We start from the raw sequence: 13,098 nt of genomic DNA, 5'->3' as shown, positions 1-13,098 counted from the left end.
AACACGGTGAACAGCAACATGGAGCCACTACCAGCTTGCACAGTGCCTTGTTGACAAATTGGGTCCGCGGCTTCGTACGGTGCCATAGCCCATTAACGCCAAATTACGCTGCAGTGTCCTAAGGGATACGTTCGTCGCAGGTCCCGCATTGATTTCTGTACTTATTTCAAGCAGAACTGCTCGTCTTTTAGCACTGAGACCTTTACGGATATGCCTCTGCTCTCAGTCGTAAAGTAAGACCATAGGCCACTGTGTTGTCTGTGGTGAGAGGTAATGTCTGAAATTTGGTATTCTCGGCACACTCTCGACACTGTGAAATGCAGAATATCGAATTCCCTAACGCTTTCCAAAATGGAACGTCCAATTCGTTTAGGTCCAACTACCTTTACAATCTGTTAATTTCCCTCGTGCAGCCGTAATCACGTCGAAAAATTTTTTCACGCGGGTCACCTGAGTGCATATTACAGCTCCGCCGATGCACTGCCCTTTTACACCTCGAGTACGCGATGTTACTGCCATCTGTATATGCACATTTCGCTATCTCACGACTTTCGTCACCTCACTGTATGTCTCACTTCTGACAAATATTTGGCTGTTTATTTCAGAATGTATAGCGATTTCCGAGGCTGTGGTTAGGCAGGAACCTTCGTATATTTTTTCTTGTCACAAGTTTATAGCTGTTTCCTTTGGGTATATGATGCGATTGCCGTGAGTCCGCTCACACTCAGGAGAAGGTGACGTCAGTGTCACCCTCGGCTTAAGACCCCCGTACACAGGCCGAACAGTCGCCCAACAATCCCCATCGGAGTGGGCGTGCCCCGACCCGTTCACCCTTGTGTGGGCGATTTTGTAACGGTCTCGTCTGTGGTCAGGGTGCGTCGGTTTCTGGCGGACCTCTACCTGCTTACCCCATCTCACACTCCAGTCAGTGCAGGGGGCTGTGGCGACCAACTAGTCGGGCTGTGAAGTCGCAGGTTTACTTGAAATGTGCATCTGGACGTGTACACATCGCTTTGACGTCACTGAGCGACCCTGACGAGTAGGTTGCGCACCTGAGGTAGAGGCCTTGCAGGTAGTCGTGGAGGTCGTCCAGCGTGCGCACGTCGCCCCACTTCTGCGAGACGGCGCTCCACAGGAAGTCGGCGTTGCCGGCCACGGTGGTGGCGTCGTTGTAGGAGACGACGAGGCGCCGGCCGCCGGCCCACAGCTGGTCCAGCGTAGCCGCCCAGCCGCCGCCCCCGGCCGTGGGCGGCGCCGCCACGGCCCCCAGCTGCGTGCGCAGCTCCGCCACGAGCTGGTCGTGCACGCTGCCCAGCCGGCGGCCCTGCTGCCGGAAGCCTGCCATGCGCAACACACGCACCACGATACCGGGATGTTGTCAAAGGGGGAGAACTTTATTTATTATGAAAACAAATATTTTTTAAAAAAACAATATTTGGCCCATAACATTAAGCAAAAAAAAAAAAACCTTTGGAAAGTAACAGTAACTTCCGTCCCCCATTCCTGTTTCTTTAAAGAATCGAATTGGGCCGTATGAAACACCTTCAAACATCTATCCACTTTACTAATTAGTTGATGTGTTAAATACTCGACGTTAAGCGTGTAAAATCTGTGTGGCTGCAGACACTGAAGGTTTTCGTGCAGCTCAGTGTTTATGAAATCGTATGTCCTGATCTGTGTCGTACAATTACGTAATTCTGCAGGTACCTTCAGTAGTATACACGGATACTGTCTACAAAGTGTGTTGCTAATAGAGTTGGTAGTAAAGAAGTACTAAATTAAAACTTTATGCTTTATGCTGATGTCATGGGGTGTGTCAGCGAGAAAAAGATTCGAAAAGGTTTGAAATTATGTGTAAAGATAGTCAGAAGCTGCTAAGGGCTCTCATTCTCAAATACTGCGAGAATGAAGTCTGGGTGATTTCCACTCAGTTAATTACGCTGCCACAAGACTTATACATCAGTTTCTAACGAATGTGGACGTGTGGCCTGAAACGCGTTCCAAGTTAGGTATACCCACTTAAGGAGGCGATAAAAGATATTTGACAGTGTAGGTTTCAATGACTGGAAGCAAGTGAGAAAATTCTGTACGTACCAGTGTCTTAGCTTTACATTTAAGACGACAATGTACTGTGGGATTATCTTTGAGTAGCCACTTCACTCTTCGCACCACGAAAGGCATTACTTACGGCACGTCAGTGGAGTTTGGATATGTCTCGCCTGTGAGACGTTGTGAAGGCATGACTGATCCCATAAGGCGGTCGCGAATGATACACACCTGAACTGACGCTGGGAAAAAAAATCCATTACTAACGCAGCACTAACGAATTGTCCGAACGGAATGGGACATGTTTAAAAGAAACACAGGATTACAATTTCAGAAAAATCTTATGATTTGTTCAAGAAAACTAACTTGAGGAATCGGTCCACCTCTGGCCCTTATGCAGGCAGCTATTCGGTTTGGTGCTGACTGACAGAGTTGCCAGATGTCCTGCTGACGGACATCGTAGCAGATTCCGTCCAGACGGCGCGTTAGGTCGTCAAACTCCCGAGCTGGTTGCTGGCCCCTGCTCATAATGCTCCAAAGTTCTCAGTTGGGGGGAGACCCGGCGACCTTGCTGGCCAAGATAGTGTTTCAAAAGCACAAAGACAAGAAGTAGAAACTATCGCCGTATGGGGGCGGTCATTGTCTTGCTGAAGTGTCAGCCTAGCATAGCTTGCCACGAATGGCAACAAAACGGGGCGTAGAATGTCGCCGACGTACCACTGTGCAGCATGGGTGCCGGGAATGACAACCGAGAGGTCCTGTTATGAATACGAATGGCGCCTCAGGCAGTCACTCCCGATTGTCGGGCCGTTGGCATCCCACTGCTGGCTGAGGGGTCTCAAGACACGTCTTCGGCCTGGAATTTCATTGACTGGAGTAGAATTGTGTATAGCGATGAGTCCCGCTTCCAGCTGAACGACGACCAGAGAAGACGTGTGTGGAGACGCCCCAGACTGCGGTGGGTTATCAACCCGACTGTCGCGCACCATACAGTCCGACAACCAGGAGTGATGGTCTGGGGTGTCGTTTCTTTTCATAGTAGGAGCCTTTGCAAGCCATCCTCGGCTTACATTTCAGCAAGATATTGTCCGTCCGCACACGGCGAAAGTTTCTACTGCTTGTCTTCGAACTTGCAAACCCTACCTTTGCCAGCAAGGTGGCCGGATCGCTCCCCAATTGAAAACTTTTGGAGCATTATGAGCAGGTGCCAGCAACCAGCTTGCGATTTTGACGATCCAACTCGCCAATTGGAGAGAATCTGGCTCGACGTCCTTCAGGAAGATTTCAAACAACTCTCTCAATTAATATAAGGCCGAGTAACTGCTCGCATAATTGCCAGAAGTGGGGCAACACATTATCGACTTGCTCAATTTGTGAAGCTCATGCTCTTGTATAAATAATTCAATTTTTCTTTTGTCTGTACGTGTGCATCACATCTACCGACTGGGATACCTCCTTCGAGGTCCGTCGCTTTTTTGTCTTAGAGCGTATTTCTGGCCACTCTTCCTCTCAGGGATGGTTTGGTTCAATTTGTTCCCATTTAGCAAAATCTCCTTTAGATTTATAACCGGTTTGTGTTCCTAACTGAGTAAGAGCCACATATACATGAAGAATGGATGAAATGTGTGAGCAAGTAGGAGAGTGGCTTACCGACGGGGAACTCGTGGAAGTCGAGCACGACGACCTCCTGGGTGTTCTGGACGAAGGTGAGCACCTGCTGCAGCACGTCGGCCAGCGGCCGGAAGCGCACCAGGCCGTGGTTCAGCCACCACACTTCGTCCGTCAGCGGGTAGTAGGCGACGCGCAGGTCGAGGTAGCGCACTCCGAACGCCAGCTGCCACAGCACAGACTCCTCCTGCGGGCAGCCGTCACCGTCACACAACTCCCACTCTGAAGCTGGCGGCCGTTCGTCGGGTTTTTCTCGCATCATCTGTGTCGCTCAAGTCAAATTCTGGTACGTCTCCTTTGTAAATGACACGACCAATTCTCTTCCCCCGGGCGTTCAATAAGTAATGCAATAGCTTTTCTTTCTCAGCCAATTTCTGTTGAAAAATGTGGAATTTGTTACGAGGAAATCGTGTAATATTCCCGCTTCAGCCCGTGTAGTTTTATGAAGGTCCAATAGGTGGCGGCGCTATACGTAGCTTTCAAAATGCCGTCGTAATGGAGGTATTTACAAAGCAGTGAGCTGTCATTGAGTTACTTCTGGCGGAAAACCGGAGCATCACAGATATTCGTAGGCGCTTACGCGAAATCTACAGAGACCAGGCAGTAAACAAAAGCACGGTGAGTCGATGGGCGAGGTGTCTGCCATCATCTCGACAAGGTCGTGCACACTTTTCCGATCTCCTGCGTGCCGGCCGGCCGCACGTGGAATGCACGCACACTCTCATTCGATGTTATCGATGGGTCACACTCAGACACCTCTCTGCACAACTGGGCGTCTGTTGGTAGCGCTGACACACTCGTCTGTTAGTTGTGTTACTCAAAGGTGTGTGCCCGCTGGATTCCTCACTGCCTACGCACATTCCAGTTCCTATCTGTTTGGCCCAACGAAGGATGCACTCCACAGGAAGTAGTATATCGATGATGAATACGTTATTGACATAGCAAGACATTGGCTCCGATGTCGACCAGTAGTGTGTTACTACGTGGGCATGCAGGCCCTCCGACTAAGGTGGCACATGCCCGTTACATTGAACGGAGGTTATGATGAAAATTAGGGTGTTTTAGCCAAAGGGGTGGAGGATAATGTGCTGTATTAGAATCCCGAATGAAACCAACCTGGTTTCAGAAAAGAATCTGTTGCATTACTTACTGAACGCCCCTCGTAGCATTCTCGTTGGCAATAAGAATCTTCGATGACAAATTACTAACCCTGCCAAAACACAAGTAATTATTTTAAGACGAAACTCCCACGAATGCCATCTTACGAATTTCTACTTAACTTTCTTTACAAGTCACCAATACAGTAAAATACCTGCTGCTAACTTTCGACCGTAAACTAATCTACAATTTGACTGAATTTCCTAATGCTGAGAAATTAGAAGAAGCGATCAGCTTTACTTGGTAAAAACTTTCTAGATGCAAATTCGATAAACATTTCTTTATTTGCAAACAACTGGTTTCGACAGATTTTATTGTCGTCTTCAGGCCTTCAAAAATTTATGCTATAAAATGTTTTCATTGCCATGTCATGTAGATAAGGTAGATTTTATCTACACGACGTCAGGTCCAACTCAAAATGAACACATTTTGTAACATAAATTTTTGGAGACTTGAAGATGACAGTAACCGTTTTATTGTGAGTAAAGAAATATTTATGTGATGTGGGCTTTAGAAACTTTTTACGTAGTATACAATCCCCTCTTAATAACACTCGAATAGCAAGCGGGCAATACTGTGTGGCCCATACTTGCGTAATCACCTTTCCTGAACAAAACCAGTTGGATATACTGAAACCTGAAGCCAAGTAGTATGAGGTGGAGCAGGAGAAAAATCTGGGAGGTTGTGGAGCCATCATGGCGGCCAATTTGGAATTCATGATCTTAGATGCAACTTGTAATTTTCAAATAGTGTCATGTGATATATCAACCACACAGAGAATTGCATGACAAAAACAATGGTGCCTTTCTTTGCGCTAGAATGATGTCACATTTCATACAGAACAACGCAAATGCTGGTGATAAGACATACAGGCTAAAAATTGTGCTCTCCATGTTGCTCAGAAAGCGGCAACGTTGTTTTTAGATAACTGACACATTCTTCACGGACTTTCACCAACGCATATACAGGAATGGAGCCCAAGCATCAACAATCCGCTCCCTAAGGCGTGCGAGATTTCTGATCTTCACCACATACACAACGACCTACGCCTGTCTCCACAGATAAAATGTTTTTTTTTTTTTGGTCATCAGTCTTCTGACTGGTTTGATGCGGCCCGCCATGAATTCCTCTCCTATGCTAACCTATTCATATCAGAGTAGCCCTAGCAACTTACGTCCTCAATTATTTGCTGGATGTATTCCAATCGCTGCCTTCCTCTACAGCTCCCTCTGGTACAATAGAAGTCAATCCCTCATGCCTTAACAGAGGTCCTATCATCCTGCCCCTTCTCCTTATCAGTGTTTTCCACATATTCCTTTCCTCTCCGATTCTGCACAGAACCTCCTCATTCCTTACCTTATCAGTCCACCAAATTTTCAACATTCGTTTGTAGCGCCACATCTCAAATGCTTCGATTCTCCTCTGTCCCGGTTTTCCCACAGTCCATGTTTCACTACCATACGATGCTGCGCTTCAGACGTACATTCTCAGAAATTTCTTCCTCAAATTAAGGCAGATATTTGAAATTAGTAGACTTCTCTTGGCCAGGAATGCCCTTTTTGTCATTGCTAGTCTGCTTTTCATGTCCACCTTACTCCGTCCGTCATTGATTATTTTACTGCCTAGGTAGCAGAATTCCTTAACTTCATCTACTTCGTGACCATAAATCCTGATGTTAAGTTTCTCGCTGTTCTCATTTCTGCTACTTCTCATTACCTTCTTCTTTCTTCGATTTACTCTTAATCCACACTCTGCACTCATTAGACTGTTCATTCCGTTCAGCAGATCATGTAATTATTCTTCACTTTCACTTAGGACGGCAATGGCATCAGCGAATCGTATCATTAATATCCTTTCACCTTGAATTTGAATTCCACTTCTGAAGCTTTCTTTTATTTCCATCATTACTTCCTCGATGTACAGATTGAACAATAGGGGCGTAAGGCTACATCCTTGTCTTACACCCTTTTTAATACGAGCACTTCGTTCTTGGTCGTCCACTTTTATTATCCTTTCTTGGCTGTTGTACACATCGTATATGACCCGCGTCTCCCTATAGCTTACCCCTACTTATTTCAGAATCTCGAACAGCTTGCATCATTTTATATTGTCGAACGCTTTTTCCAGGTCGACAAATCCTATGATCGTGTCTTGATTTTTCTTTAGTCTTGCTTCCATTATTAAACGCAACGATAGAATTGCCTCTATCGTGCCTTTACATTTCCTAAACCCAAATTGATCGTCATCTAGCGCATCCACAATTTTCTTTTCCATTCTTCTGTATATTATGCTTGTAAGCAACTTGGATGCATGAGCCGTTAAGCTGATTGTGCGATAATTCTCGCACTTGTCAGCTCTTGCCTTCTTTGGAGTTGTGTGGATGATGCTTTTCCGAAAGTCAGATGGTATGTCGCCAGACTCATACATTCTACACACCAACGTGAATAGTCGTTTTGTTGCCACTTCCCATAATGATTTTAAAAATTTTATTCCTTCTGTCTTATTTCATCTTAGTCCTCCAAAGCTCTTATAAATTCTGATTCTAATACTGGATCAATAATCTCTTCTAAATCTAGTCCTGCTGTTTCTTCTATCACATCAAACAAATCTTTGCCCTCATAGAGGCTTTCAATTATTCTGTCCACCTATCCGCTCTGTCCTCTGCATTTTACAGTGGAATTCCCGTTGCACTCTTAATGTTACCATCCTAGCTTTTAATTCCAACGAAAAGTGTTTTGCCTTCCTAAATGCTGAGTCAGTCCTTTCGATAATCATTTCTTTTTCGATTTCTTCACATTTTTCACGCAGCCATTTCATCTTAGCTTCCCTGCGCTTCCTGTTCATGTCATTCTCGGTGACTTTGTTTCTGTATTGCTGAATTTCCCAGAAAATCTTTGTACTTCCTTGTTTCGTCGATCAGGTGAATTATTTCTTCTGTTACCCATGGTTTCTTCGCAGTTACCGTCTTTATACTTTTGTTTTGTTTTCCAACTTCTGTGACTGTTCTTTTTAGAGATATCCTATCCTTTTCAAGTGTACTGCCTACTGAGCTATTCCTTATTGCTGTGCCTATAGATTTAGAAAACTTGAAGCGTATCTCGTCATTCCTTAATACTTCTGTATCTCACTTCTTGGAGTACTGGTTCTTCCTGACTTATCTTTTAAACTTCGGGCTTCTGTTCATCACTACTACATTGTGATCTGATTTTATATCTGCTCCCTGGTACGCCTTAGAATCCAGTACCTGATTTCGGGATCTCTGTCTGACCATGATGTAATCTTACTGAAATCTTCCCATGTCAACCGGACTTCTCCAAGTATACCTCCTGCTCTTGTGATTCTTAAATTGAGTATTCGCTATTATTAGCTGAAATTTATTAAGGAACTGAATTAGTCTTCCCCCTCTCTCATCACCTGTCCGAAGCCCATATTCACCTGTAACGTTTTCTTCTAATCCTTCCCCTACAGCCCGCATCTCGTGGTCGTGGGGTAGCGTTCTCGCTTCCCACGCCCGGGTTCCCGGGTTCGATTCCCGGCGGGGTCAGGGATTTTCTCTGCCTCGTGATGGCTGGGTGTTGTGTGCTGTCCTTAGGTTAGTTAGGTTTAAGTAGTTCTAAGTTCTAGGGGACTGATGACCGTAGCAGTTAAGTCCCATAGTGCTCAGAGCCATTTGAACCTTCCCCTACAACTGCATTCCAGTCCCCCATGAATATCAGATGTTCATCTCCCTTTATGTATTGTATTACCCTTCCAATATCCTTATATACTTTACCTCTTATCTTCAGCTTGCGACGTTAGCATAACTATCGTTATGCAGTAACAGAGCCAATGGCGGCTGGAGCAAGGAGACATCAGAAGCAGACTAGCACTGGCGAAAAGGACATTCCTGGCAAAGAGAAGTCTACTAATATCAAACATAAGCTTTAATTTGAGGAAGAAATTTCGGAGAATGTATGTCTGGAGTATAATAGCATTGTATGGTAGTGAAGCATGGACTGTGGGGAAACCGGAATAGAAGAGAATCGAAGCATTTGAGATGTAGTTCTACAGACGAATGTCGAAAATTAGGTGGACTGATAAGGTAAGAAATGAGGAGAGGAAAGGAATATGTGGAGAACAATGATAAGGAGGACAGGATGATAGGACATCTGTTAAGACATAAGGAAATGACTTCTATGGTACTAAAGGCAAAAACTGTAGAGGAAGACAGAGATTTGAATACATCCTGCAAATAATTGAGGATGTAGGTTGCTAGTCCTACTCTGAGATGAATAGGTTAGCAGAGGAGAGGAATTCATGGCGGGCTGCATCAAACCAGTCAGAAGAGTAATGATCCAAAACAAAAAAGTAAACGGCGCCCCCACTCCCGTTGCAGAACCGTCTTGTAGTCGCGGACCCGGTTTCTCAAGTGGCGGCGTGTCAACCTGTTGCTGACCCCAGTGTCCTCCTGTGGTCGGCGCTCGCGGGTGGGCACGACGTCCGGAAAAGCCTACACCACAGAATCAGAATGGAAACCAGCAACGTTATGAGGGCTGAGGTACACCTGAGAGTTTTTTGATCTCAGGCAGTTTGGTACTCTCAGGTAGTACTCGCATTATTACTTACACCAGGGGCGAATTTTCGCTGGTAGTTACCGTCTGACGGTTGCTTGTGAGTACTTCCTGGAAGTGTCTGAGAGATGTCAGATGTCAGAAGCGTTAACACACAGAAGGGTCAGAGTGTCTGTGAGAGCTGAGAGATCACTCACTGTCAGATTTGCCTGGTGTAGTTCTGTGCGTGAAGGAAGAGCGTCGGGCTGCGGCTGCACTTTCAATACTTTAAGTGGCAAAGAAAAAACGTAAATGTTCGTTCAAAAATGGTTCAAATGGCTCTGAGCACTATGGGACTCAACTGCTGAGGTCATTAGTCCCCTAGAACTTAGAACTAGTTAAACCTAACTAACCTAAGGACATCACAAACATCCATGCCCGAGGCAGGATTCGAACCTGCGACCGTAACGGTCTTGCGGTTCCAGACTGCAGCGCCTTTAACCGCACGGCCACTTCGGCCGGCGTAAATGTTCGTGTTCTATAAGAGAGGCGACTAGGCGATTACGCGGCAGGACGATTTTGGAGCAGGCAAGATACTCATTGTAGAGCTTGTGATGGGAAATGTGCAACAATATCGAAATTTTACGAGAATGACAGCTAAGGACAAGGAAGGAACACTCTTTATAATTGGACCCAAAATTGCCAATGTAGATAAATGCTCAAATCCATTACTGTTAAAGACAGACTACTTGTGATACTAATATTAGTAGCATCAGTTACGTTTATTCTCTTTAATATGTGATAAAATAACAATTACAGTAAGATAACACCGATTTCATCTTCGTAGCCATAGACGTTCAAGAGTGAAATAGGATCGATAGCTGTTACATTACTGGCCATTAAAATTCCTACACCAAGAAGAAAAAAATGGTTCAACTGGCTCTGAGCACTATGGGACTCAACTGCTGAGGTCATTAGTCCCCTAGAACTTAGAACTAGTTAAACCTAACTAACCTAAGGACATCACAAACATCCATGCCCGAGGCAGGATTCGAACCTGCGACCGTAGCGGTCTTGCGGTTCCAGACTGCAGCGCCTTTAACCGCACGGCCACTTCGGCCGGCATACCAAGAAGAAATGCAGATCGTTTCTGACGCTGAGACTTTGCCAGCTGAGCTGTCCCATCTTGAAGTTACATTTCGTCAAAATGGTTACAGTGATAGACAGATTGAACGTGCGTTGCGCTATCGAGCAACTGTACATCAGGTGATTGATGATAATTCTGAGTCAACACCTAAGTCTACTGCCTTCTTGCCTTACGTAGGAAACACGTCCAATAAGATCGGTCGTATTTTACGGAAATACGATGTGAAATGTGTTTTCCGACCTCCATCTAAAATTAGAGCACTTTTGAGTTCCGTTAAGGATGATCTTGGACTGCGTAAGGCGGGTGTATATCGTGTCCCTTGTAGCTGCGGCATGGCATATATTGGTCAAACTATCAGGACCGTGGAGGACAGATGTACTGAGCATAAACGGCACACACGATTACAGCAGCCAAATAGATCTGCTATTGCCGAACATTGCTTGGATACTGGTCACTCCATGTTATATAATAACACCGAGATATTGGCATGCACGTCCAGCTATTGGGACAGTGTGATTCGGGGGGCAGTTGAGATTAAATTAGCGAGCAACCTTGTCAACAGGGATGGAGGTTTCTGTTTAAACTCTGTTTGGAATCCGGCTCTCTCCCTTGTCAAGAAACAGAGGGACAGACTCAATGCTACCTCACCTGCGAATTCATAGTATCACTATCGATAGCTCTGACTTTGGCCATCTTTGGTGGCACTAGTGTTCAGTGTGTGTGTGTTATCTTTCCTGCTTGGGTCCGAGAACCGAGGTATTAAATTTGCATGTATGTCGCCTGTCCGTTGCAGTTTGCCTTGAAAATGGCGGGGTGTTCTCCCGCCGAAATATCGGCGGTCGCTGAAAGTGTTACCTGGCTGAATTCCCGGAAGTTATTTGAAAGTTGTATACGCCAGGAGAAACTCAGGTCTCACATTGTTTACCTCTACGGGGAGGAAATGTATCGGTGTTTACGTAAGTTGGATAAACTTCGTAGCTGTCGAGTTAGACTGCAATGTGCTTTGTCGTTTTTATTGAGGTGTCGTGATGAAAATCATGTCCCAACATTTGCTAAGGTTGTGCACCATATTAATTCTCCTGCCGCCAACCGAATTAAGCAACGTGCTGGCTTGGCTCTTGTTCGCGAAAGGATTCGTTTTACTCGTCGACGTTTGGATTCTGTTTCCAAAGAATTGTATCGTTTTCATTTAATGGTTGCATCTGAAGTGTCTGATTTCACTTGGGATTGGTTGGACGGTGCCTCATGGACCCAAGCTGACTGGGAGTACAACTCCGTTACTGCCCGGCATTTGGCAAAGTTTGAACGTTTTCATCGCGCGGAGTCGGATGTTATATCTCGACGTTCTGTGATAAATCTCACAGAGAAATCTTTTGACGACGCAACCTTATCCGTGCTAGGGAAGGGATTAAATTTTGCACCCACTCCGAAGAATTTGCCGGTAGTTGATTTTATTAGTTCAATTGAACAGGCAGTTTGCAAACTACCTCCTGACGCTGCAGAGGAAGTTAGGAGGGAGGCATGCCGTGTTTTGACTAGGGCTCGCCCACCCAAGAGTAATGTAACAGCAGCAGAGAGGGCTGCTTTACGCTCTCTCAAGGTTGATCCCAGTATTGTTATTTTACCTGCTGACAAGGGCAATGCCACCGTTGTTTTAAATAAACATGATTATGTACAAAAGATGCAACGTTTACTATCTGATTCAACGTATCGCAGAATCGATGCTGACCCCACGAAAAGTGTTGAGAGAAAGACCAACAGCCTCCTGAAGAAAAGTGGTTTGTCGCAGGACACAATCAAGAGGCTTAACACCTATAGTGCGGTTCCCCCTAGGTTATATGGCCTTCCAAAGGTTCATAAGGAAGGGGTTCCTTTCCGTCCTATAGTGAGTAACATCGGCGCCCCGATATATCGTGTATCCAAGCATCTTGCATCTCTGTTGAGTCCACAAGTAGGACGGTGTGAACATCATATCAGGAACTCAGCTGATTTTTTACGTCGTTTGGAGGGACTGAGGCTGAATGACTCTGATATTTTAGTGAGTTTCGATGTGGTCTCTCTCTTCACTCGTGTTCCTCTGTCTGATTCGTTGCGGTTAATTGAAGCCAGGTTTGGTGCTGATTTAACTAATCTCTTTAGGCATGTGTTGACATCCACTTACTTTTTATTTAATGACCAGTATTACGAGCAGACAGATGGAGTTGCGATGGGTAGTCCGTTGTCTCCTGTGATCGCAAATTTGTTTATGGAAGACTTCGAGGAACGTGCATTGGAGTCGGCGCCTTTAAAACCCGCCTGTTTCTATAGATACGTTGACGATACCTTCGTTGTTTGGCCTCACGGTAGGGAGAATTTGAATGTCTTTCTAGAACATCTGAACTCGATCCACCCGAACATTCGTTTTACGATGGAGGTGGAAAAGGATGGTTGCCTTCCCTTTCTCGACGTGTTGGTTAGGAGGAAGGATGATGGATCATTGGGACATGCAGTCTACAGGAAACGTACTCACACCGACTTGTACTTACATGCTAATAGTTGTCACCATTCGGC

General features: G+C 45.5%; 1 protein-coding gene across 1 annotated transcript in view; it reads right to left on the bottom strand.

Annotated features, from left to right (window-relative positions):
• The window catches only part of LOC126418604 (PI-PLC X domain-containing protein 1-like), a 425,466-nt gene that overhangs the window by 24,828 nt on the left and 387,540 nt on the right, over window positions 1-13,098 (bottom strand). The window contains exons 6-7 of the mRNA XM_050085437.1: window positions 3,697-3,901; window positions 1,053-1,338 (exon numbers count right to left, since the gene is read on the bottom strand). Coding sequence (XP_049941394.1) covers window positions 1,053-1,338; window positions 3,697-3,901 — 491 coding nt within the window. The remainder of the gene's footprint in view (window positions 1-1,052; window positions 1,339-3,696; window positions 3,902-13,098) is intronic.

This window comes from Schistocerca serialis, chromosome 9 (assembly GCF_023864345.2).
Source record: "Schistocerca serialis cubense isolate TAMUIC-IGC-003099 chromosome 9, iqSchSeri2.2, whole genome shotgun sequence".
NCBI lineage: Eukaryota > Metazoa > Arthropoda > Insecta > Orthoptera > Acrididae > Schistocerca > Schistocerca serialis.
This window is presented reverse-complemented; position numbering and strand designations above follow the sequence as displayed.